The following is a 24,840-nucleotide window of genomic DNA, read 5'->3' as shown; positions in this document are numbered from 1 at the left end:
GATGTATCAACTGTTGCTAGCTTCAAGCTTTCATCTTTTTCTCTCTCAGGCAGAAGGAACACCAATAGGGGCTTAAAAATCCATTACTGAACATCCTTTGACAAACAAAAAATAATTGTTTACTTTCACCACTACTTACCTGCAAAAATTCATTGAGTTCAACTTGTCCATTTTTGTTCAAATCTACTTCATTCAGAATTTCATGTAGTGTATTTTCATCCATTTGGACATTGATACTCTAAATTTAAAAAAAAAAAAAAAAACAGAGGAGAAGAGGTCAAGTTAAAAATAATGCATACCAGTTTGTTAATGCTACCAATCTTTCAAAAATTAAAAGAAATATTACTTTAGAAAGTACTAGATAAGAAAAAATTCTAATATTATTTTTATATTTTGCTGTCAAAGATACTGAACCAAAAAATATTATTACCTCTAACACACGCTGAACATCAACAATGGTAATAAAGCCTTTTTGGTCTGCATCAAATTTATGAAATCTCTTCTTATACCTGGAACACAGCATGGAATGATGAAAAAAATATATTTAAGCAGATGAAGAAGAGAGATAGAAACTTATTAGAATTACCTGTCAATGTCTGAAGGCAGGAGGCTAATTTCGGAGCGATCTGTTAGCTGTTCTGATCGAGATTTATAGCCCATTTCATAATACAGAAACTTCCTGGCTGTTTCAAGTTCTTCCTAAAACACAGACACACAAATATCACAGATATATGGAAAGAATTAATACTTGAATTTTTACTCCTTTTCCTTCTTTTGGTCTTCTAAAAAGAGACTCATCCTCTGAACGGCACATTTATTTTTATTTCTTCCAGTTTTGTTGAAGTATAATTTGCATTCATTAAAATTCATTTATGTTAGGTACACAATTTGGCATATATGCTATGAAGATCAAGATACAGAACACAGCTATCACTCTAAAAAGCCTTCTCATACATATTTGTGGGTGATCCCTTCACCTAGCCTCTATCCCAGGCAACCACTGACCTGCTTTCTGTCATTGGTGTTGCCTTTTCTAGAATTTTACATAAAAGGGTTCATGTGGCAAGTGTTTACCTACTTTTTTGTGTTTACCTACTTTCACACAGCATGATTCTGAGATTCATTCATTCTACTGCATGTTTTATTATTTTGCTTCTTTTGACTGCTAAATATTCTCCCACAATATTGATTAGCAAAATCTACAATGCTGTATCTCTGTGATTTCGTATTTAAAAGCAATTAAAAGTGAAGATGCCCAGGACCTGAACAACTGCTAGCATGAAGTGCCCAAGACAGATGTCATGGGACTAGTTACTCTGAGATGTTGTCACTACAATACTAAAAGTTGTGCGGAAATTACAGAGTTGTAAGAGGAAACAAGCTGTCCCAAATACTCTTTCTGATTTCAATTCCCAGCCTCAACTTAAGCTATTACTGAGAATACTGACTTTCTCAGTTTTCATCATGCCACTTCTCCTATTAAGAACACTCAAAATGACTTTGTACTGCTCATAATTATCTTTTCTCCCTTTTACACACACGCACACACACCCCACCACTCCATGTACTGCTCAATTCCATTGATCTGAGCTTGCGCATATGACTTCTTTGGCCAACATGAATGGATGTGATATATGGTATTTTTGAGTTAAAGCTTTAAAAGCAACTGCACAGTTTCACTTAGACTGTTGTTCCTGAGTCATGAGAAGGGCATAAATCAGAGATCAGAATCCAGTCAGGAATACCAAGAAGAGTCCCAGCAACTAACAATGTGCTTTTATGAAGTATGAGTGGAAAATAAGTATTTACCATGTTTCTTATATAGTATAACCTAGGAAAGCTGACTAGTAGGACTCCTAGACTCCCCATCAAAGGATTTACTAAATCAATGGTTCTCAAATTCTGGTCTGCATCACAGTGCCAGTGTGGAGGAAAACAAAGGAAATGAAATAATGACACACACACACACACTTGTATGAAATGTGTTTATATGTTTTTGTTTATGTCAATGACAAATCCCTCTAAGCATATTTGTTGGGAAGACCTTTTTTTCCCCAAGATTATAAAACTCTCCACATTGCTCCAAATTCTCCACATTTCCTTTACAACATTTTCCTCCAAAAATGGAAGTATGAGGTTTCCGCCTAAAGAGGGACTATAGCCATAGAGAAATAACTCAATACCACAAAAAAGTAGCCCCTATTGGAAAGATTCCACTTGCTGAAAAGTTTTATGTTGAGATTAATCCACCTTTTTGCAATTCCCCCAATTTCTCATGGACTGGCAAAACTTCCTCAGAGTGATGTCTTCTTAAAGTCTAATGTTTTTTCTTTCCCATATCACAGCATAACAAATATTTACAGATATGATCATGTGTTTTCCTCCTTATAAACTCCTCCTCTGCATAAGATGTGATTTCAAATCCTTATACTACTTTGGACAATTTCTTTCAGAACACTATTGGTCTGTCACATAGCACAATTTTTAGAACAAACCCAATTATCTAACAGAGATCTGGCAAGTACAGAAGGGAGTAACTATCACCTTCATCAATTCCGAGATGTAATTTCATTAATGCAGCTTAAGACTGCAATTGCATTTAGGGGCAGCCGTGATCCACTGGTAAATGCTATGCATTCACTATTAACAAAAACAGTATTTCTTTTCTGCATGTGCTACTGTAAGCATTGTCAAATCTATGTTGAATGGATGGAGTTGTTTTTCTATCTAATGTAAGATTTGCCATTTATCTCTATTAAATTATACCTAATGACATTTCACCCATTGCTTCAATTTGTTATCAAACATCCACTCTCCCTTCAGTTTCTGGCTATTGGTACACCAAAGAGGCACACCATCAATACTGTATTCTAAGCACCTGAACCAAAGTTTCCTAAGTCAAGACTCAGGACAGAGTCCTTATGACCTGCTACCAGAGGTCTCTGCTGTGGCCAACAGTGCTCATTTGAATAGTTACAAATCTATCAGTTTTAGAAAGATATCACTTGGGGTTTCATAAAATGCTTTGTGGAATCCAAATACATTATGTCTATGACGTTTCTCTAATCTAACAATCTTGTTGCTATTTCTGAAAAGAAAATGAGATATATGAAATGATCTTCTTCAAAATGGCTTTCACAAGCTTCAGTGATCACTACTTGCTAAATGCCGGTAAAACAAACTTAAAATGGTACAATCAAAAAAACGACCTAATATCAATGCTAAAATCACAGATTTCTAGGTTACCAAATATATCTTTCTCTTGTCTCCCTTTATGGCACTTATATTTGCCCACCTTTGTATTTCTAATTCTGATCCTATTTGCCACAATATTTTAAAGTGCAATAATATTTAAATAACCCCACCTGCAAATTTTACCCTTTGGTGTAATTTTTCTGGGCCGGCATACAAGCCCATTCAGATCAGTCCCCTATTTAAGTATCTTTTTCATCTTACCAGTATTTGTTTTGCTCTTTTTACACACACAGAAAAATCACTCCCCTTCATAAACACACACACACACACACACACACAGAGAGAGAGAGAGAGAGAGAGAGAGAGATTTGTATTATATGGAGTCTCCCTTTTCTCCAGGATCTGAGAATATGGAACCAGTCACCTTAAACAATACAGACTTTACTTGAATTCATTTCAATTTTTAAAGTTATTTTTGGTATCTTTAGCATTTTTATCGACACTCAGCCAATTCCTGACACTACTTATATACATCTACATTATTTCTGGGTACTCTTTCAACAAGTATTGAGCACTTGTCTTCCATCTGTTTTACACTTGGTGTTTCTCAACTTGCTTTCTTCAGAGTCACTCCATTTCTTCATTTACTTCTCATTATTCCTCCTCATAGAAGTCAACTTTTGAAAGAATTACTTTCAATGAGACTGACTCAATCAAATTAGGTGGTCTCTTCTTCAAAGTCTCTCAATATAACATATGTTTTGTCTGAAGGTTATAAAGTCGACCTTACCAAATACTACAACAGCACTTCCCCAAATACATCCTAAGCAAGACTAGTCTCCCTCCTCTCATTCAACCTGTATACAAAGTGAGTATTGGGTTTGTCGTCAATGAGTCTCCTTATAGAAACTGACAATGCACATAAGCATTTCTAAAGACACTTAATCTGACTGAAGAAAATCTTTACAGTTTTAATTCAGAATTTTCCAAACTCTTTTAACCATTTTAAATTTTCCAAACTCTTTTATTTTCCAAACTCTTTTATCCTTTCACTATATTAATCTATACTTTTAAATATATATACTATACATGCAGTGTCATGTTCTATAAATGCCCCCCACCAACTCTGTCAATCCCTGACTCCCCTAGACAACCTCTTCCTGTCTATTCTGTTTTCCCAAGTTGGTTGGATTTGGTCTTGAGTATCAGTTCCTCTAAATCTTTCTCTAAATTTTGGAAAAATATACATATATTTCTGAGGTACATATGTGTTGTAACCACCTGAAGAGATTTAGAGATCCCTGAAACAATGAGCTATTTATTATTCCTCTAAAATATCTGCTATAATGTTCAGTATACAAGTCACTCATTAAGTATTGACTGATAAAAACAACCACAATTCATCTACAGAGTGTTATTTATCACCTTGTTCCTCTTTCACTTTTGCAGGTTAAATAATCCCAATGCTTTTAACCTTTTCTCAGAAGTCCAGCTTTCTAACCTTTAATTCTTTTTTTTTTTTTCCTTCTTTGTTCTCTCTAGACTGTGCACAGCTCTCATTAACACTTCTATGTCTCAGATACTGTGTAATAACTTTAGGTCTTTTATTTCTGTTACTTTGTTTGGGGGGAGGGAGAACAGGAGAATATTTCTGAAGATATAAAATCTGCTCATAAAATTTGAACTGAGTGAAACTAGTTTCCTCAGGAGGCCCGAATACAACCAGTTTACAGGAATTTCTTCCTCCTTTCTACCTCCCACAGCCTGAATTCCTGGCACAGCATATCTTCCTGCATATTCAAATCTTCCTAACCATAACTTCTGCAGGAACACATTATCCCCAATCCTTCTATATGGTAGATATGATTGGCAGTAGCACAGGAGTAAGTTTCTCTTGTGCTGTCTCTACATAGCTTTAGTTGATCAACCAAAACTGAAAGTGGAAGAGCGATAAGTCACTCATGTCCATGCAGAGGCAACAGGGCAGGGTGGGGAAAGTGTAGATTCTAGGTCAAAGAGCTACTTTTCAGTCCCAGTTCCACAATTTTCTAGTTGTGTGAACACTGACCATGACTAGAACTTGTTTATTCAACTATAAAATGGGAGTAAAGGTTATCCCTGAAAGGGCTGTGATTAGGATTAAGGATCTTTCTCAATGAGTGATTTTCATCATCGGTATACTACATGCACTGTACTACAATTACTAGAGGAGAATTAAATGAGTTAGAAATAAAATGCAGGATCATGGTTTTGTCCCTGAAGATTCTGCCTCTGATAGTCTATAAAGTAAAAGCCTCAAAATCTGTCCTTTCTCGGGGCCACCCTGGTGATGCAAGGGGTTAAGACACAGCACTATGAAGCTACCCGCAGCCACTGTAGCACAAGTTCAACCCCTGGCCAGGGAGGAGACCCACATGGCTCAGCAGACCTCTCCTGGCTCACCCGCTGCTCCCCTCAGCAGTGTATTTCAGTCGGTCTGCCTGTTCTGCTTCCCGCTCTATCTCTGGTGAATCCTCACCCCCCACACCTCTGGCCTTACCCCAGTACTTGTATGTATAAATAGATAAATCTTTAAAAAAAAAAAAATCTGTCCTTTCTCACTGTGTTTTCCAAGGGATTCTGAGATGCATCCATATTTGCAAATCTACACCAGAATGAGTCAGAATCTATGCCTAGTCCTTCCTTACCCTTCAGTATATGACACATATGCCCAATAATGTTAATTTACTCATGCAACAGACATTTATATACTGCCTTCTATATGCTGGGCACTGAGGGAAAAGAAGGAAAGAGGAAAGGAGGCAAAGAGGGAGGGAGGAGGGAGGGAGGAGGGAAAAGGGAGAGAAGAAGAAATCTCCTCCTTTGCGGAGTTTATTTTCTGGGGGTGAAGCAGACAATAAATACATAAACAACTAAGTACATGGTATAGAGCAACTAGTATAGATGTTAAAGAGAAATATAAAGTAGAGAAAATGGGGGAAATGCCATTTGGATAGTATGCTGAGGGGAGTGTGCTTTGCAACCAAAGTCAGGTGAGAAAGGCCTGCCTGCAGAGAGACCAGTTTGAAGTGAAGTAGTAGGTTAGAGTAACTGGTAGGGAACAGAATTCCTAGCAGAAGGATCAGCGGGTCTTGAATAAGGAATAGTGATTCTATCTGTTGGATGGTGGGACATGATGAATGGGAAGAACCATCAGGGGATCAGACAGGTAAAGACCAGATCACAGAGGGTCTATAAGCTACTGTAATGACTTTGGTTTTACTCTGAGTAAAAGACAGGGTTTTACAGCAAAGGAAGTATCAGTCAGCCCTCATCTTACTAAATTTATTAGCACTATGTAATATACTTTACAAACTTTCTATCTGATCTCATTCAACCGGGTGGCTTAAATACCCACTCAGATTTATATCTCTAATTCAACCCTGCCTCTGAATTTCAGAATGACATACCAATGAATATCTAGTTTATGTTTAAGTAGAATCACTGAAGCTGCTAAAGCAGGGACACCAGTAATAAAGAAGTTATTACTATAATCCATGTAGATGAGGGTGACAGCAGCAGACTGTGTTAAAGGTTGAATTCAAGCCATTATTTGAAGATAAATATGATAAGGTTTGGTGATAGGTTTAGATCAAGTGTGATACAAAAATTTAGATCGAAGCAACCAAAGGTGAAAAAGCTATCTATGACAAGTGAAGGTCTGCAGTAATTTGGGGAGACAGAAGATCCAAGAGAGCTAGTACTACAGATTGAATTATGACCCCCCAAAATTCATGTTGAAGCCTAAAACGCCAATGTGGTGTTATCTGAAGATGGGGCTTTTGGGAAATAATTACATTTAGGTGAGTCCTGAAGGTAATCTTTACGACAGGATTAGTGCCCTCATTATAAGAATCCCTTGATGATTCCCCCCACCTCCCATTCCCACTCTCTCCCTCCATCTCCCTCCATGTGAGGATATAGCAGGAAGGCACCTGTCTGACAGGCAGGAAGAGGGCTCTCACCAGAACCCAACCATGCTGGCACCTCTAGTCTCCAGATCTGTGAAAAACATTTGTTGCTCAAGCTACCCAGGCTGTGGTATTCTGTTATAGCAACCTAATTAGACTGAGACAGGTAGTACTGCAGAAAGTGGTTCAAGGAGGAAAGAATCAACCATGTCAATGACACAGATGGTTGAGTTAAATAATAATTGTGAGTTAAAGAGTATATTGAACACCTGGGGTGGTTTTGGTGGTGACTGAGTTACCACAGCAAAGTAGTAGCAAACTGGAACAAGTTTAAGACTAGGGAGAAAGGAACTGAACCAATGAGAAAAGAATATTTTTAATAAATGCAGGAAAATACCTCTGCATATGACAAGAGCTGGCTTAATTAATAAGCATGAAAATCATGATTACAGTGACCTCAGACTTGTATGGGGGCCTCTCAGCATCTCTGACTTCTTTTCAAAATTTGTATATAAATATAAAATCTAAGTGACACAAATCAGTAAGTATTTAGTGGTCACACAATAAAACCACTATTTCCTACTAAAGGCAAATTCAAAAGAGTGTAAGAGTGTGAACTGCACTGTAGAATTTTAAGAATATGAAAACCAGAAAGAGTTCTACCCACAGTCATCTGGAATTATGGCTACAAATTTGAGAGTCTTTTTCTATAAGGGAATCTGTAGAAACAACTAAATTTTGGTACAAGATTAACTTTCAAGTATCCTAGGATATAAAAATATTCTCTCTCTCTCTCACACACACACAGAAACTAGAAAGAAATCTATAGTTACCATCGAAAACTATGCTAGTCTGTACTAACAAATCAAAAATTACATGTGTTTAATGGTGATTGTCGTTATAAAGGCATCTATATAATACCTCTTTTCTATAATCATCCCAATTCAGTTCTCTGCCCATTAACTCAACAATTCTCGGCAGGGCTTCCTCTGCTGCCTGGACATTCAAGAAGGCCAGACGAGTGCGTCGTGAAATCATATCCACTGCTGTGCAGGCATACTCCTTAATCCCATATTTCACCTGTGTTTGAATTAAAGTAAAATTAATAGTTTAGACCTTTTATGAAACAGGAAATAAAGTTTCACTTAAAAGAATTAACGCTTAGGAAAAGTGACATTTTTCCTTAGACTCTGTTTCTTCAGTAGGTATGAGACAAATAGTGACATCATATTAAGTTCCCCATCTGCCTGCCAAGCGTGTCTGGAAAATGGGATAAATTGGACAAGAGCTAATGCCTTCTTTCTGAATGGAACCTGGCACAAACATGCTAAGTGCATCTCTTCTCATTTACCATCCACATTAATTATTTACCTCTTTATTTATACTTAATATGGATGTTGATTTGCATAGCTAAGTAGGCAAAAAGTAAGTGTTTCAAAGTTAGTCTCATCTCTAGACCAACGTTTTCTGCCTCAGAGTAACTAGATGATAGAACACCTGTATCTTAGAAATCTTGTATCCAGTCAACAAGCAAATGTTACTGAACACCTAGTTTTTAAGGCACAGTGAATCACAAATAAATATAAAGTATGGTCTCCATTTTCAGAAAATATGAAAGTTTGATGAGAAACAAAGCTGAAATTTTTGAGAAGTTATTGTCAAATCAAGATATGTCATTACGGAGCATATGAGTAGTACAAACTTGAAGAGCTTCAAGATCACAAAAGGGGCAAAATGCTATCCATTAATAAAATGGGATAAAGCTGTAGAGGAGAAGGAAATCCATATTTTCTATTATTATCATCACTACCACTATCACATCAGAATTAAAATGAAAATGTGTAAAAGAAGGGATTTGTGCTGGGCAACTTTTTTGCTCCAGGTTTTAGCTGACATAATATGCACTAAAACTTACATATATATGACTTTAAAAAAAAAGATGAGAAATGAATAGGTATTCCAAAGCTGAAAGGAAACTGCCACATGGCTATTCACATACCTCTGCTTCAATGTATGGAAATTCTGACACAAGACGCACTCCAACAATGGGCCATCTCTTTCCCGTCACACTTGCCATTTTGGCCACCTCAAAGGCTTTGTCACCGTAGGTGGCAGCAAGATGCTGTGCCACCTAGGGAAACAAAATTGCATTAGTCAGGAACTTTGAATAGCAACAGCTTCTAGGTACAAAGCAAAAAATCTATGTGCTTATCTTATCAGTTTTTAGAGTCTGTAACTAATAGTTCTAGGAGAGGATTAGATTTTGATTTTCTGGGAGGAAACCACTTGCGCTCTGAATGCTTAGGCCAGCACTAACTCTACTACACATGGATCACTGTATCAGTGACTGATGAAGCTTCAGCTTCACTCTGCTCTCAATATCACTTCTGAAGAACAGCTTTCCTTATGCTTGAGACAGAAAGAACTTGGGATGCCCAGTCTTTTAGGAATAAACCAAACAAACTCCAGATTTGAAAATAAAATTTAAATGTGCATTGCTTTTTAGGCAACTACAGCAAAGCAAGATCATCTTTTCTTGTTTCTCTTAGTCCACTTCTACAATATGAAGACAGTAATAAAACTAGCAAAAAGAAACTCTCAAGTCAGGGAGACCATAAGACAGCTGTTCTATTACTAGCTAAGGTAGAAAATAATACGATGTTACAATGCACACCCACCTCACTTTCAAGTCCATAATCCTGGACAAGCCTAATGTAGAGTGTGGGGCTCCAATCTTTACCCCCTTGCAGGAAAAGCCCAACGGTTCTACTTGGGCCTGCTTTCAAATTATGAGTCTTGATAGCAGCATTTATGGTATCTTCTGCCATAGATCGATAAGTTGTCCACTTTCCACCTACAAAAAGTAGGTAGTAAAGATAAGTAATTCATTCATTATTTATTTTCCTTATAATTTACCTCTTAACCTAATGATGATAAAACTAACCTCTTATTTATAAAAAAAAAAAAAAATGGCAAAGTAATACATAAGGCTTTCTCAGAATCACACAAGCATAAAAATCTCTGTTCATTTAGGATTCAGAGAGCACCCAGGTGACAATTTTAAGTCAAGCACCTGTTGAAAGTGCACCCAAACACCAGCACAATAGCCACACCTGCTATAGTGATGAGGCCACTCTCACTGACATCCACAACATGATTTCGGGAGATGGACTGAGTATCTGCAGACTTAGGATCTGTGACAAGGGGACGGATACCACTCCATGCAGCCAGGACGTCCCCTCTTCTCACTAGAAGGAGCAAGGCAAAGGTTGAGAGGGTTACTCAACAAAATTATGAAACAGTCACTAAGCAGAAAAGAGTTCAGTAAAACCAAGATATGAATATGCTTTAAAGGGGGAGAAAAAACTTGGAAGAAGTGAGTGGATACTTACAAGAACTCAGAACCTGTATTATAGAGATAATCTCCATTTTAAAAAGCAAAGAACCTGAAAATCAGGCACTGGCAACAAAAAGGAAATAAAAGAAAAATGTTAGCAACCCTCAACTGGGGCAATCTGGATTAGTTAAAAAGAACAACAAAGCAGAAACAAAACAAAAACTAATAAATGCATAACATATTAAATTCCCTCCTAGAATACATTCCGCTATTGCAGGGAAGGCAAAGATCCTTTTTAGACAAACGAGGCTGATAACAGATATTTTCTCCCCTCATCAATTTCAGCCCCTTGCTGAGAATTTATAGCAAGTCTACCTTCTCAAAGCACTTGACATACATGTTTTCTTTAATTTAATCTCACAAAGTCACAAAGCATTGATTATTATTATTCTCACAGTACAGAGAAGAGAGCAGATTGGGAATGTTTAACCAACTTGCCCAAAGCAAACATCTTATAAATAGTAAAGCTATGTCAAAACTCGTTCTTTCTGACTTCAAAGTCTGTAATTTTTACCCTAAATTGTACTGTCTCTCAACTGTGGGTAATACCTTTTTTGTTTCTCATCCCATTATAATTATCACTGTCACAAGAACAGGTATACTAGCTTCTTCTGGCAGGTACACAATACTTATTTTACAGCATGTAGAAATTCTTTGAATATTCAAGATATCATGAAATTTTCTTATTAACTCTGCCAAAATACAATTTCCTTCCGTAGTAAAAAATTGGTAAAGTTTACAACAGCATTAGATAGCTGTTGCCTAGCGCTTATTATGTTCCAAAAAATGTCTGAGAAGTTGTGGTTCTGGTCTACCATCAGATTGAAGGGCAAGACCTAAAGGCAGAGATTTCAAAATGTACTCTTCTTTATCTAGATCAGCATCAGGAACAGCTTAGCTCATTTCCTTTCCACTTTCCACATAAAGGAGCTAACCATGAGTGGCAATCCTAACAGTGTAGACTATCGGAAGGTGAATGCTTACATAGTCCAGCAGCACTTACTTTGGTAAGTCAGTAAATTCATTCCTGGAGAATAGAGAAGTGAAATTTTGCTTACTGTCTTCACCATCTAACTTCCAGACTTTACTCATATTGATAAAAACTTGATTACATACAATCTTGAATACACAATACAATGGGAAAACTGGATAGCCACATGCAAAAGGATGAATTTGGACCCTTACCTTACATGGTGTATAAATATTAACTCAAAATGGATTAAAGATCTATATATAAGAACTATAACTATAAAACCTTTAGAAGGGGGCCTCCCTGGTGGCACAGGGGTTAAAGATAGCACTATCAAGCTACTGCCAGTCACTGCAGCATGGGTTTGATCCCTGGCCAGGGAGGTGACCCACATGGTGCAGCAGACCTCTTCTGTCTTGCCCACTGCTCCCCTCAGCAGTGTATTTCAGTCAAGTCTGCCTGTTCTGCTCTCTTCTCTGCCTCTGGTGAATCCTCTCACCCTCCGCAATGTACCCTACCTCTTGTATGCATAAATAAGTAAATCTTTAAAAAAAAAAAAAACAAACCTTTAGAAGAAAATATAAGAAGAAAGAGTCATGACATTGGATTTAGCAATGATTTCTTGCTTGTGACACCAAATGCAAAAAAATAAGTAAAATGTACCTCATCAAAATTAAAAACTTACGTACAGAAAGGGACATAGTCAACAGAATGAAAAAGTAGACTACACAAAGAGAAAATATTTGCAAAATCATATAAAGGATTCACATACAGAATATGTAAGAACTCCTAAAACTCAATAACCAAAAAAATATAAATCTGATTGAAAAAGTAGATCAAAGATGTGAACAGATGTTTCCTCCAAAGAAGATATACCAATGGCTAATGAGCACATAAAAAGAAGCTCAATATCACTAATTATTGGAGAAATTAATATGAAAACTACAATGATATAAGTTCACTGCCAATAAATATATTAGCTACTATAAAAATTGGGGGGAAAAAGGTATTGGCAAAGATGTAAAGAAATTGGAAGCCCTGGGTATTTTTGAAGGGAAGATTAAGAAAGATGTAGTTGTTGTGGCAGTTCCTCAACACAGAATTACCATATCATCCAGAAACTCTACTTCTGGGTAAATACACAAAAGAACTGAAAGCAGGATACATTTGTACACTTTCAACCCCTTCCCCCACGTTGACAGTGACATTATTCACAACAGACAAAAGGTAGACGCAACCCAAGTGTCCATCAACAGATAAATGAGAAAAACAAATGTATGCATACATACAATGGAATAATATTCAGCCTTCAAAAGTAAAGAAATTCTGATACATGCTACATACAACATGCTACAAATTTATCGTTTGAAGATATTATATTAATGGAGATAAAATAGTTCTCAAAGAAGACACATTGAATGATTCCACTTATATGAATTACACAGAGCTCTCAATTCAAAGACAGAAAATAGAATGGTGGTTTCCAGGGGCTGGGGGAAGGAGAAAATGTAGAATTTGTGTTTATTTTCTTTTTAAAAATTTATTTATTTATGCATACAAGAGCTGGGGTACAGGCCAGAGATGCGGGGGGTGAGAGGATTCACCAGAGACAGAGTGGGGAGCAAAACAGGCAGACTGACTGAAATACACTGCTGAGGGGAGCAGCAGGCGAGACAGGAGAGGTCTGCTGTGCCATGTGGGTAGCTCCCTGGCTGGCTGGGGATTGAACTTGTGCTGCAGTGGATGGCGATAGCTTGACAGCGAGGTCTTTAACCCCTGCACCACCAGGGAGGCCCTCATTTCTTAACTTTACATATATTATAGTAGATCTTCATTCATGCTTGTCTTATATGCACATTCACCTACTGACTACAATTTATTGCAAACCCACCATTAGTACTTCTGCTGCTTTCATTTATTTATTAAGATTTATTTACTTTTGTATACAAGAAGTGGGGAACAGGCCAGAGGTGGGGTGGTGGGGTGGTGAGAGGATTCAACACAGACACAGTGGGGAACAGAACAGGCAGACTGACTGAAATACACTGCTGAGGGGAACAGCAGGCGAGACAGGAGAGGTCTGTGCCCTGGGGGTCACCTCCCTGGCCAGGGGTCGAACTAGTACTGTGGTGGCTGCGCACAGCTTTATAGGTTGCGTCTTTACCCTTTGCACCACCAGGAAGGCCCATTTCAGGGATCTTTAATCAAACCCATATTTGAACACTGTAACAGAAGAAGAAGAAACATAACAAACTGCTAGGGAAAGCCTGAGGCTCCCAGACTGGGTAACTGGAGACCAAAGGGAGTCTCCATGCCGAAATTCTACTCCTACATCTGCCCTCTGGGGGCTGCGTTCTCTTAAACAGGTTTAACCTTGATGGTATCCATGGAATACGGGTTAATTCTTGCTTCACACAATTCCACAAAAGTCCTGTAAACCTCAACACAAATCGTGCAATGTTTGAATTTTTATAAAAAGCTTAACTAGGAAATGACCACTATTTTCCATTAGAGTCAAAATAAAATCACCCTCAGAGTCAAAAATAAAACTCAGTCAACCACTTAGAACGTCACTGTGGTCACCACAAAGACTGCAGAGTGTGCCTGTGAAATTCCTCAGGTAGCCACACTGATCAGGAATTTGGTTTCAAGTCTTAAAGCCTCTGACTGCTTTTAAAATTATTTGATGGAAAATTAAGACTTTTTCAGAGTAAAAAGCATTTTTTACTCTGTAAAAGTATTTTTCAGAACATTTGAAGCATAAGAAATAATCTTTGTGGCAAATGCTTTCCCCTTTTCTGGTATAACAGACAGAAAATTACATCTACGAAACTGTGTTGTCTAAACCAAAGACTGAACTGAAATGAGTTTTTCATTCATAGATGAACATTAAATAAAAAACATTCTGTATACTGATACCATTTTTAATCCTTACGTTTGAAATTGATACTCAGGAAAAAGAAAATACTACCAAGAAAGATTCACAGTATGTTAGGAAATTTAATTTATTTTGTTTAATATCTTAGCATTCAGTTTCTTAGCCAGAGAATTATGTCAGATGCATGTTGAGGTTAAACTTAAAAAATTATTTAAGAATAATCAACTTAAAATCATATTTAAAATGTGAATCTGTCTTTATGGTTTTTAGGACATACATTATCAGATCAGAGGGTAGCTGAATAGGGTTATCTATCAGTTTTCTCTCACCATTGTCATTTAATGATTTGTATACATTATTCAAAAAGCTATTTTTTTGCTAAGGAATAAAGAATTTGAATATCTCCACCACCCATAGAGATAAGGCCATAGAGATAACCTATGTCTGTGGAGCACAGCATAACTAAACTAAACACACAAAACCTAACTTCTAAACTATTGCATAAAAGACAGCAATTAACTGAATGAAAGATTTCTCTCCTCATCACCTGTTCATCTGTAGTATAAACCTGGTAAACAGCTAAACCCTAATTAAAGTACTCTGAAGAAAGAGATTCAAAAGCAGAGTATAGTATTCAAAAGTAGAGAGAGAATATAGAGAATCATTAAGATATCTTTTAATTCTGCTTGGAAATGGTGCAGCTGGAATGTAACCATGGGGGAAACAATCCTTGGAATAAAGCCAACTTTAAGGTGGTCGAGTGAAGAAAAGCAAAGGCCCTGCATCTTAGGCATTGCTGAACCACTAAGTGAATCACCTCTTGAGCCTTCTCATGTCTGTGGCTCTCTGTTTACAAGATAACATATATCCTTATTTTCCATAACAAAAAATACAAATTCAATGACAGTTAAATCAAGTATTTTATATATACCTTTAGATTTTTTATATATACCCTGGATTTGTCTCTAGTGATGGAAATGTTCTATATCTACACTCTCCAATTCACTAGTCACTAGGTACCTGTAGCTATTAACCACTTGAAATGTGGTTCATGTGAGTAAGGAAGTGAATTTCAAATTTAATTTTAACTAGTTTAAATTTAAACAGCCACATGATATGCACAAGCACAGGCTGTGAATTTGCACAAGGCAGCTCTAGAGTAAAAGCCCTTGAGCAGATCTTAAGTCTAGTCCTGGTAGATCCTCAAACTGTTACTTTCACTACAGCTACCTTTTGCCCACATCTCTAATGAAGCATCCTTTCAGTGGAATTTGATGAAACTTCCTTTGCTTATGAGAATTCAATCTGTTATAATAAGCTTCCCCCCAAATATTTCACTGTCATAATTTGTTCCACCTTTGTCATTTCAATGTATCCTCCTCTGTTACTAAGCTCATGAGTTCAAAGAAATGAAAAATATTTTTAACTGAATTAAGTACTCCCACCCTCAAGATTTTAAGCAGAGATCTGTTCTATCATTCAGGTTGTAGCCAAGAGTAAACACCACTTCTCTAAATGTCCATAGGAAAAAAACAATAAATAAACTCAACCCAAACTTTCATGTTTCAGAGCTCAAAAATTCATCTTGATTTTTCTGGTTCTCACACTGCCAGGATAGCTAAACAAGATGGCATTACTGTTTCATCTTTCCACCATGTTAAAAGTCTTCAGCAATGTCAATTCTAATATTTCTCAATACCCCAAATAGTGAATCAAATAGAGGAGGATCATATATAAATATTAAATGAACTATTAAAGCATTCTTTGAACTTTTTATGTCAAACAATAAGAGCTGACATCAAAAAATGAAAAGCAAGGATACTTGGGTCTCTGAGCCAATATGTTAAGGCTTTATATAAGGTTTCCAATGACCATATAGTTAAACAATTGGATATTCCCTTTCAAAATAAATGAACACTTTAAATAAAACAAGATGACAGAAAACAACATTACTATTAAAGTTGAGAAAAATCCTCATTAAGCACCACTTATTAGAGTGGCTCACCCAGATGGTACTCAGTTGATTTTTTAAGTGCCAATTGCCCAGATGTTAAAAAACCCAAGATTACCTCCAGATTCTATAAAAATACTTGGCATTATTTTCAAAAGGGTAGTGAGAAAACAAAATAGTCCTGCCATTACGCTTAAGAATTATTTTTATTACATCCCCCAAGAATAACTCATTCAGGTTTTAGCATATATAACACATAAAGAGTAAGCTATAAATAGTAAAAATGATCATCTTTCATAGCCTAAGTGTTACATAATTGTTTCAGATTACAATTCATATTTTTATTCTTAAAAACTTGGCAAGATGAGTGTTTGTTTTAAAAATTAATAGAAAATAAAGCTCACAGGAAGTGACAATTAAGAGCTAAATGCATGGCTTTCCTTCACATCAGTTATTTAGGCATACGTTTTGTGGTGTTCTTTCTCATGTTTGCCACTTTCAAAAAATCAATAAAAAGCATGTGAAAATATCTAAATGAACACAGGGGAAATAGTGTCAGAAATCAATACGTCTCTACCAGCATGTTTAACCTGCTGAAATGAAGTGTTAATCACAGAAATAAGATACCATATTACATTTATAAACTAATGAAACTAGAAAAAGCAAAGCGTGTGACACTATAATTAAACAGCTGGAAGACATCCAAGCCTGTGTAAATTGATAACCCTGGTACAATCTCTGGCAGTGAAAAGGCAGGTCTGCAGTGAGTTGATATGGCCAGCTCAGTTGTTAATTGAATAACAGGCAATCTATAAACACTACTAATTGCATATGTGAAAACCTGTGTACAACTACAGAAGCTGCCTAGAAAAGCACTCCAGAAAAACTACATGGATAAAGCACTCGGCAGATCTTCTGCCTCTCTCAATCCAGTTAAGTCATAGCTTAGTTTCGCCACTGCATCCTTCTGATTAACCTCGACACAGCAGACTTAATGATACATTTTTCCAAAGATCATTTTTCTTCCTAACTCAACACACACCACACAACTATCAATTACCCATTTCAGAAAAGAACAAACAAGTAATCTAGAAAATTCAGCCTGTGAATGGAAAGCTTTCTAAATTGTAAAAGAAGGCATGGTCTCATTCCCAACAGGCAAAATGCTTTTCAGAATTGTTCTGACGCATTTTGCAGAAGTGTGGCAGCTGCTGTGAACAGCATGAAGTGTTAAGATTTGACACTTTTTTTTTTTTCTGAAGGATATAGCCATTTGGGGAGGCTCAGAAACTGTTGTCAATTTTTCCTTATTCATCCATTCTTTTTAAATGATTATTCCAACCCTGGTGGATACAAAGCATTTTAAAACTATTGCTCTAGGACCTAAACAAAATTTTTATTTTTAAAATCTGCAGCAGAGACAGATTGGCCCAAGGAATCATTTATGTGATATGAAACCTTCTCTAGTTTAACACTCAATCCAAACAAGACCAGTGAAGAACAAAGAACACTATCATTCTGAAGGTATCTAGCAGCTTCCATGAAATGAATTGAGATACTTAATCCTCTCCTTCGTGAATACAATATCACATCATGAAACCCAGAATCACTAGCCACAGCACTGAGTGGTATTCAGAAGCACAAGGATTAGTGCCAGACTGACTTGTACTGACTTCACGTCCCAAAACAAATGCACTATGGACAAGAAACTTAGTCACTGGGCTCAGTTTCTTCATCTGTGTAGTGGGAATTACAGAATATACCTCACGAGGGTGGTACAGGGAATCAGATAATATAATCAACATGCTTAGCAGAGTATTAAGCACAAAATCAGTAATGATAGAGTTTTGAAAAAAATAAAATATGCACTACCCTTGTCAGACAAGTGGAAAGTCTAAAATATATGCAGCAACAGCATGCAAATAACTGAATGGTGCCGGAAGCAGAGTTTCTCTTTCACTTCATCTGCACAGGAGAAAATACCAGGTTTCACCAAAATTCCATTGAAAAAACATGAATTTAAAAGACTTTATGGTATAGACATATTTCATCTAACACTCTACCAAGACTGTGGGTACTTTCTGAAAGATAAAGTCTTCAATCCATTAAAAATAAAAGTGAAGGGCCTCCCCTGGTGGCACAGCATTTGAGCGCTGGGCTGTGAAGCTGCCCGCAGCCTCTGCAGCGCAGGTTCGATCCCCAGCCGCTGGCGAGGGTCCCACATGGCATGACAGAAACCTTTCATGTCTCACCCGCTGCTCTCCTCAGCAGTGTATTTCGTCGGTCTGCCTGTTCTGGTCTGCCTGTTCTGTTCCCCACTCTGGCTCTGGTGAATTCTCTCTCCCTCCCGTGCTTCTGACTATACCCAGTGCTTGTATAAATAAATAAATAAACCTTCAAAAATAAATAAATAAATAAATAAAAGTGAAAAGAATCATTGTAATCTATTTTAAGGAAGTAACAAAGGTATGACAAATGGGGTACACAGGGAAATAAATATATAAAAGAGCTATCACTTGTGCTTTCACCCCAGGTATTTGCTACCTAAAAAACTACCTGGACATCTCAAGATGTCCCCCAGACCTCAAGAGAAAAGCCTGATTTTCAGCACTTACATAGTTATTTCAACCACTTTTACCAAAAATCAGAATAGCTAGAAATTATGTCTTCCAACAATTCCCTAAACAAAAAGGTATGTCAATTGAAAAGACCTTGATGGTCCAAGCAGGACATTCCATCCATTAAAAGGCAGAATAAAAGTGAGGGGTACAGGATCTAGTTGCTGTTACAGCTCAAAGTTCATTTTGTGGTGGAAGTCCCACCTGCGATATGGGCATGACGGCCTTTTGGAACCTACACCTATTTCCCGCACATCCCGCCTCTCAGCACATGCAAGCAGTTAGATTTCTCATAGTTACTGCATTTGAACTTTAAGAATTTGGAAACTGTCAACATAGAGCTCTCTGCTCTTGAATTAATTTTATCCCTTGCTCCAACAATCAAAACTTCCTGTCCTTAAGGCCCAGATACAAAACCATTTTTAACAAATATTATACCCAGATAAATGTGAAATGAAGCAAGATTCATTAACAATAATAAATACATTAAAATATAAACAGACCCAGATCAAGCACCTCCTAGATTGCAGGGGGTGGGGGAGGGAACACAAAGCTAACATCAGTGTACTCTGAATATCTAAATATAGATAAGACATCACTATTTTCTAAATAATTGTGTATGCAAGTGTATGAGAATAAATATCAATCACTTAGATTTTAGCTACATGCATTTAATACATTAATACTGTTATAGAAAGCCAAAGAGACTATACTCAAAATGAGATTATATCCCTTACTTTAAAATAGAAGAAACTAACAGTAATATAGTTTGAAGTACAACTAGGGGAGTCACCTAAACCATATTTTAAAGCTTATTTTTTGTAAATATGTGATCATTCAATGAAAAAAATCCTTTAGGGAATAAGAACTGATAGATGCTAGTGAGTCCAATCAAGACAAAATTAAATCCGTGTGTGTCCTCCCCTGACGCCAGTATTTTGGAAAAGTCCTGATACAAATAATGAGGACTATTATTCAATACCTTAGACATTCTATGTGAATACAGAAAAATTTTCAAATTACCAGCATCAAAAACCGTGAAAGCACCTATTACTAATTCATTTCAATTCAAGACAATCACAAGTGGCATCATACCAGAAAAATAGTAAGCTTTGAAGTTGAATAAAGATTCCTCAAGGAGCAACAAGTGACAATATACCTTTGACTGCCTATACTGAAACGTGCTATACTAGAGTAACATTCTATGAGAGAGCAAAGAATTGGTGTTTTCTAAAGAAAAATAGCATTTTGCCAAGGTAAGAAGTTGGGTGGAAAGGCACGCCACAGGAAGCTTCAACCCAAACAAGGAATAAAGGTTTAAAAGTGCATGACCTGATGGGGAGATGATGAGAAACGATTAGACACCGAATATACAGAGGTTGAGTAGTGGAATATAAACCTGTAAAGAGTTGTAATAAGCCTTAGATTCCCTGATAGTTTAGAATTTTTCCTAAAGTCAATGAAGAGACATCCAAGGGATATTTTTGTGCAGGGAAGTGATGATCAGAACTGTGTTTTAGAGAGTTCTGATGGAGGGATCAGGCTGGGTGGGGATAGAAACCTGACACATAATAAAGCCAGTTAAGGCATCAATACAACTAAGTGAAAAATAGAAGCTAGGGTAATAAAGCGGGAGGGATTTACATGATACTGCAGGGTGGTCACAGATAGAAACCTGAACTGGACTTGAAAAAGAGAGGGCTGAACCAAAGATAAGCATGCCATTTATAGCTTGGGAAACTAAATATATAAATATATAGTGAGACTACTAACTGAGATAGGAAATAAAGATGCGTAATGCTGAAGACTTCTAAAACTAGTCTGGATTTAAAAAAATATCATTTTTATGCTCATTGGAGAAAATGCTAAGATATCCAAATTAAAAGGAAGTATGCCCAGGTAAGCTAGGAAAGTTCTGTTGTTTCAATTAAAGCAAGCATGTTTATCCTACTTAACTAAATCCACTGTTCACGTTCTTTCTACAGTAGAAGCTCCAGCACTAAGCTTCTTGGAATTAATACCTCTATCCTCTTATTTCTCTGATTAATAATTTCCTGTGACTATCCTGTATTATGTAAATCAGACTTTCCTAGGCTCTAGAAATTAAAGAATACAAACATTTCATATTCTTATTGAAGAACACTATTGTTTAGAACTCATGTATGAAAAGCTGAAATACTGCTGTTAGAAATTATCAGAAAAGGACTATATGAGTTTCATGTGAATATAGAAAGTAGAGGAAGAAAATACTCAACTTCTTCCCATTGTATTCTAACTTGCCACACAGAATTAGAGTAGGCCAGGCAGTAGATGAGTCAGACTGGAGATATGGCAGTTTCCCAACAAGAAGTGGACTGATTTGGTGGATATAAAAGAGGGAGAACAAACTTAAAGGGATGCATACATTACCTTCAACATCACAACTCAAGTAGTTACGGACTTCATTCAAAATAAAGTTGATATCTTCTTCTGAAGGAATAGGATGGTGTGTAATATCAGTTGGAGTGTCGGTAGTGCCAGCTATGGTCATCTTTTGCCAGGGTAAGAAGAAAATAACTCGCCCATCACTAGTTGCTGGGTCCAGAAGTCCCATACTTTCTGGGCTGAGGTAAAAAGAAGGGTCATATATTTCTGAAATTAGCAGAAGTTTTAATCTTCATCTACAGTCTAGGAGGTATTTTATTTACTGATTCTCATGTAAACAAAACAAGAAACACATGATCTATTAATTTTACTGCCACGACCTTAGTCTAGAAATTCCTAAAAGAAAAAACAAGTTTGGTAAGTAACACAAAGGAATGGAGGAAGTATGATCATAACAATATCCCAGAGAAGAACCAGCCCTCCCCTTCTCAACAACTGAAGGTTAATTAATAAAGTGAGCTTCACCTTCCAATTGTTTTGTTTTTTATATTCCTTGGGCCATTCACATCAGATAATGTCAGCAGGATAAATGTCTATAATTTCTTTGATGATGGTCAATTAAAGGATAACTCTTCAACCTTTTTTTCAAATCTATGACAAATATGTTCTTGAGACATTTGACATTTGGCACATCATTCAGAGCAGGTTTCAGAAGTACATGAGAAAAATTAAGGACCTAACTTTCTAGAAACTAAAATGTAATCAAAAAGGCCTTTACTCTTTTGTGATTAGATGAACTTGTACTCCTCACCAAATATGAGATTTCTTGCTTTATTCCAGATTTACAGCCATCTCAAAAAATGTTTCCATGAGAAAAGGGTTCAGTTTTCTACCACTACCTAACAAAGTACTAAGATAAGGTCAAAAAGGAGAGGAATATCTTATCAAGGAAATCTTTAAATAGAAGATGGTAGTGCATTATGCTATTAAATCAAGGTTCAAGGGTACCTCTTCTGACAGATTATATAAAACCTTCCAAAATATTAATCAAGAACTTTCATTAACATGTACTTAATATTCTAAAACACATAAAACACACTTGAAAGAATAGGCAACTGTAAGCAAACATTAAAAAATTCTGTCTAATTATGTTACTAAATCACTAGAAACTACTGTTTTAATTCACTAAAAAGTGTTGTATTCATTAACCACTCAAAGAAATTCGGTGAAGTTGTTAATGGAATAGGAGAAATCTGAGAGTGCCAGAATACAAATCTTTAGAAAGCTGTTTACTTTGATTGAATTACCATAGCAAGTCAGTGCTAAAGGTATTTTCTGTAAGTATATTCACAGTGTCTATTAATGCAATTTCTTAAATAGGAAACACAATTCTATTTAGTTTAAGTGAATTTCAAGAAATCTCTCATTCCCACAAATTTAAAAGGACATACAGTCAATATTTTATGTTTGCCATTTCGTAAAAAAAAAAAAAAACTTTTGAATTTAGATCAATTCAAATGTGCAAAGATGAGAGAACTTAATTTTTTTATGAAAAAGAAATCTACAATCAGCTTAGCTAATACGTCTCCTTTATTTAAGCAATGAAAATTATTAGGTCTTTCTTTGCAAAGACCCATCAGCAGCCCTATGAACTGCTTACCATGTCTACACAGTCTTTGTAGAAAATAACCACTGTCAACAGACTACTTGAGAGACACAAGAGAGAGTGGGACATGTAAAAAGCACCAAATAAGAATGTCAATCATTCAAACCACCAGCTAAGATTCCATTTTCACTCATTTACTGGAGGAAGAAATTTTTTCTTATATATTGAAAACCAGAAGTATCAATAATTTTTATCAATAATTTTGTATGACAATATATTTTTCTTTGTGTTTGTCATGCAACTCTAGAAATCTTAAAAGAAATTAATTATGTGTTTTGTAAGTGCCTACTTTGATTCTCATATTATATGATTACTCGTATTAAATCAGTCACCTTAGTTTAAGTTTCCAATTTGATAAACAGTACTTTATTAAAATAAAAGGATAAATTCTATAGTTAATGACATTTAAGGAAAAATTCATATGTTGGTATGTTGTATACATAATCACTTTATTGACCAGTATCGTATGAAGTGTCTAACTAGATAAACATAATCAACTTCAGCATAAAATTATAATATTCAGCAACCGACACATGAAATACTGCTAGAAAAGCACAAGCATTGAATCCTTTAAAATATTTCAATGCAATAAAAGCAGTTTAAAGGGTGAAGGTGATGGTTGCCAACACACACATATCTGGAACCTGTAGAGAATCAACTGCTTAAGTGAAGACATATGTGTCAAACATAAAATTAACAAGCACAGAGGGAAGACAAAGCCATTAATGAATGATATAAAAATTTTAGAATCCACTTGGAAATACCTTTCATCAGTTCTAAATTACCTAATTCATATTCTCCCTCAGGGAAAGGTTTGTTTTCTTATGAAGGATTAATTTTGCAAGGTCACACTAAAGTTTGAAAATAGATACCAACTATAGTGATGATATATACAGCACAGTGAGGCACAGGTCCTTTTTCCATCTGTGATACACTTGACATCAGGGAGAAAAACTTGCTGCTAATGTATGTGTGTGTCTAGGATTAAATGTAATGAACATTTTTCTCATGCAGACCACTGCCTTCCTGAAATACCCTTATTTAAAATGAAATCAATTTATTGTTAACTGCTTAGCAATCAGTGCTAGAGCTAACAGTATGCACACATTATAGAAAAAAAAAATTGAACTCTTGTCAGTAGTAAAAAGTATCTGTGGGCTAGAAGGAGGAAAAGGCATTTTTCATGCATTTCAGTCATTTGGTATATTGCTGCTTTTTAAGATTATCTAGCCACAACTGACAAAAATTCCAGATTTGTTCTTAATGCAAACTAGAGTACCTTTGAAAAATAGGAGTTCTTTGTGTTGGGCTTTCTGAAAGTAAAATGATAATAGAAGGAAAAAGAAAAAAGTTGCTACTATGGCATGAGATCATTCTACAGGTGGGATGTCAGCTGGGATTATAACTTAATAAATACCATTAACAATAAATCTGGTGAAAACAGTCCAACAAAATACAGAGTACTGATGTTTCTTGCTCTTCATTTAGCTGCCTACATTCAATAAATTAGTGGTTACTGAACTCACTGCATTTCCAAACTCATTAGAAATAATAGGTCTAAGTTATCATGAGCTGGCTTGTAGGGCAGCCCAGAGCTCTGACTCATCCTGAGAACCTAGTCAAATTCTTGACTTATAATTGCTCAGGAGATTGATGAATGCAGGGAGCCTTTTCAGTCTATCTTCTGACCTACCTCCCCCTCCCTGCCCCAAATGACTTGCTTTGGAGAGCAAAGCCATCACTCTAGAACGCCAGCGCTACAGCTGCCTCAAGATCAATGCTCCAAGAGGGAGTAAACTCTAATCCAGGCCACAACCCAAAACCAAGAGGCTCCTGTGCAACAGTCTGACC

The 24,840-nt window shown here is 36.3% G+C and overlaps 1 protein-coding gene across 1 annotated transcript in view; it reads right to left on the bottom strand.

Annotated features, from left to right (window-relative positions):
• The window catches only part of GPD2 (glycerol-3-phosphate dehydrogenase 2), a 98,110-nt gene that overhangs the window by 2,997 nt on the left and 70,273 nt on the right, over positions 1-24,840 (bottom strand). Inside the window, exons 8-15 of the mRNA XM_084253099.1 lie at positions 21,369-21,562; positions 10,259-10,393; positions 9,824-9,999; positions 9,145-9,276; positions 8,067-8,225; positions 587-699; positions 431-509; positions 140-238 (exon numbers count right to left, since the gene is read on the bottom strand). Coding sequence (XP_084109225.1) covers positions 140-238; positions 431-509; positions 587-699; positions 8,067-8,225; positions 9,145-9,276; positions 9,824-9,999; positions 10,259-10,393; positions 21,369-21,562 — 1,087 coding nt within the window. The remainder of the gene's footprint in view (positions 1-139; positions 239-430; positions 510-586; positions 700-8,066; positions 8,226-9,144; positions 9,277-9,823; positions 10,000-10,258; positions 10,394-21,368; positions 21,563-24,840) is intronic.

This window comes from Talpa europaea, assembly GCF_964194135.1.
Source record: "Talpa europaea genome assembly, chromosome: 1".
Lineage (NCBI taxonomy): Eukaryota > Metazoa > Chordata > Mammalia > Eulipotyphla > Talpidae > Talpa > Talpa europaea.
This window is presented reverse-complemented; position numbering and strand designations above follow the sequence as displayed.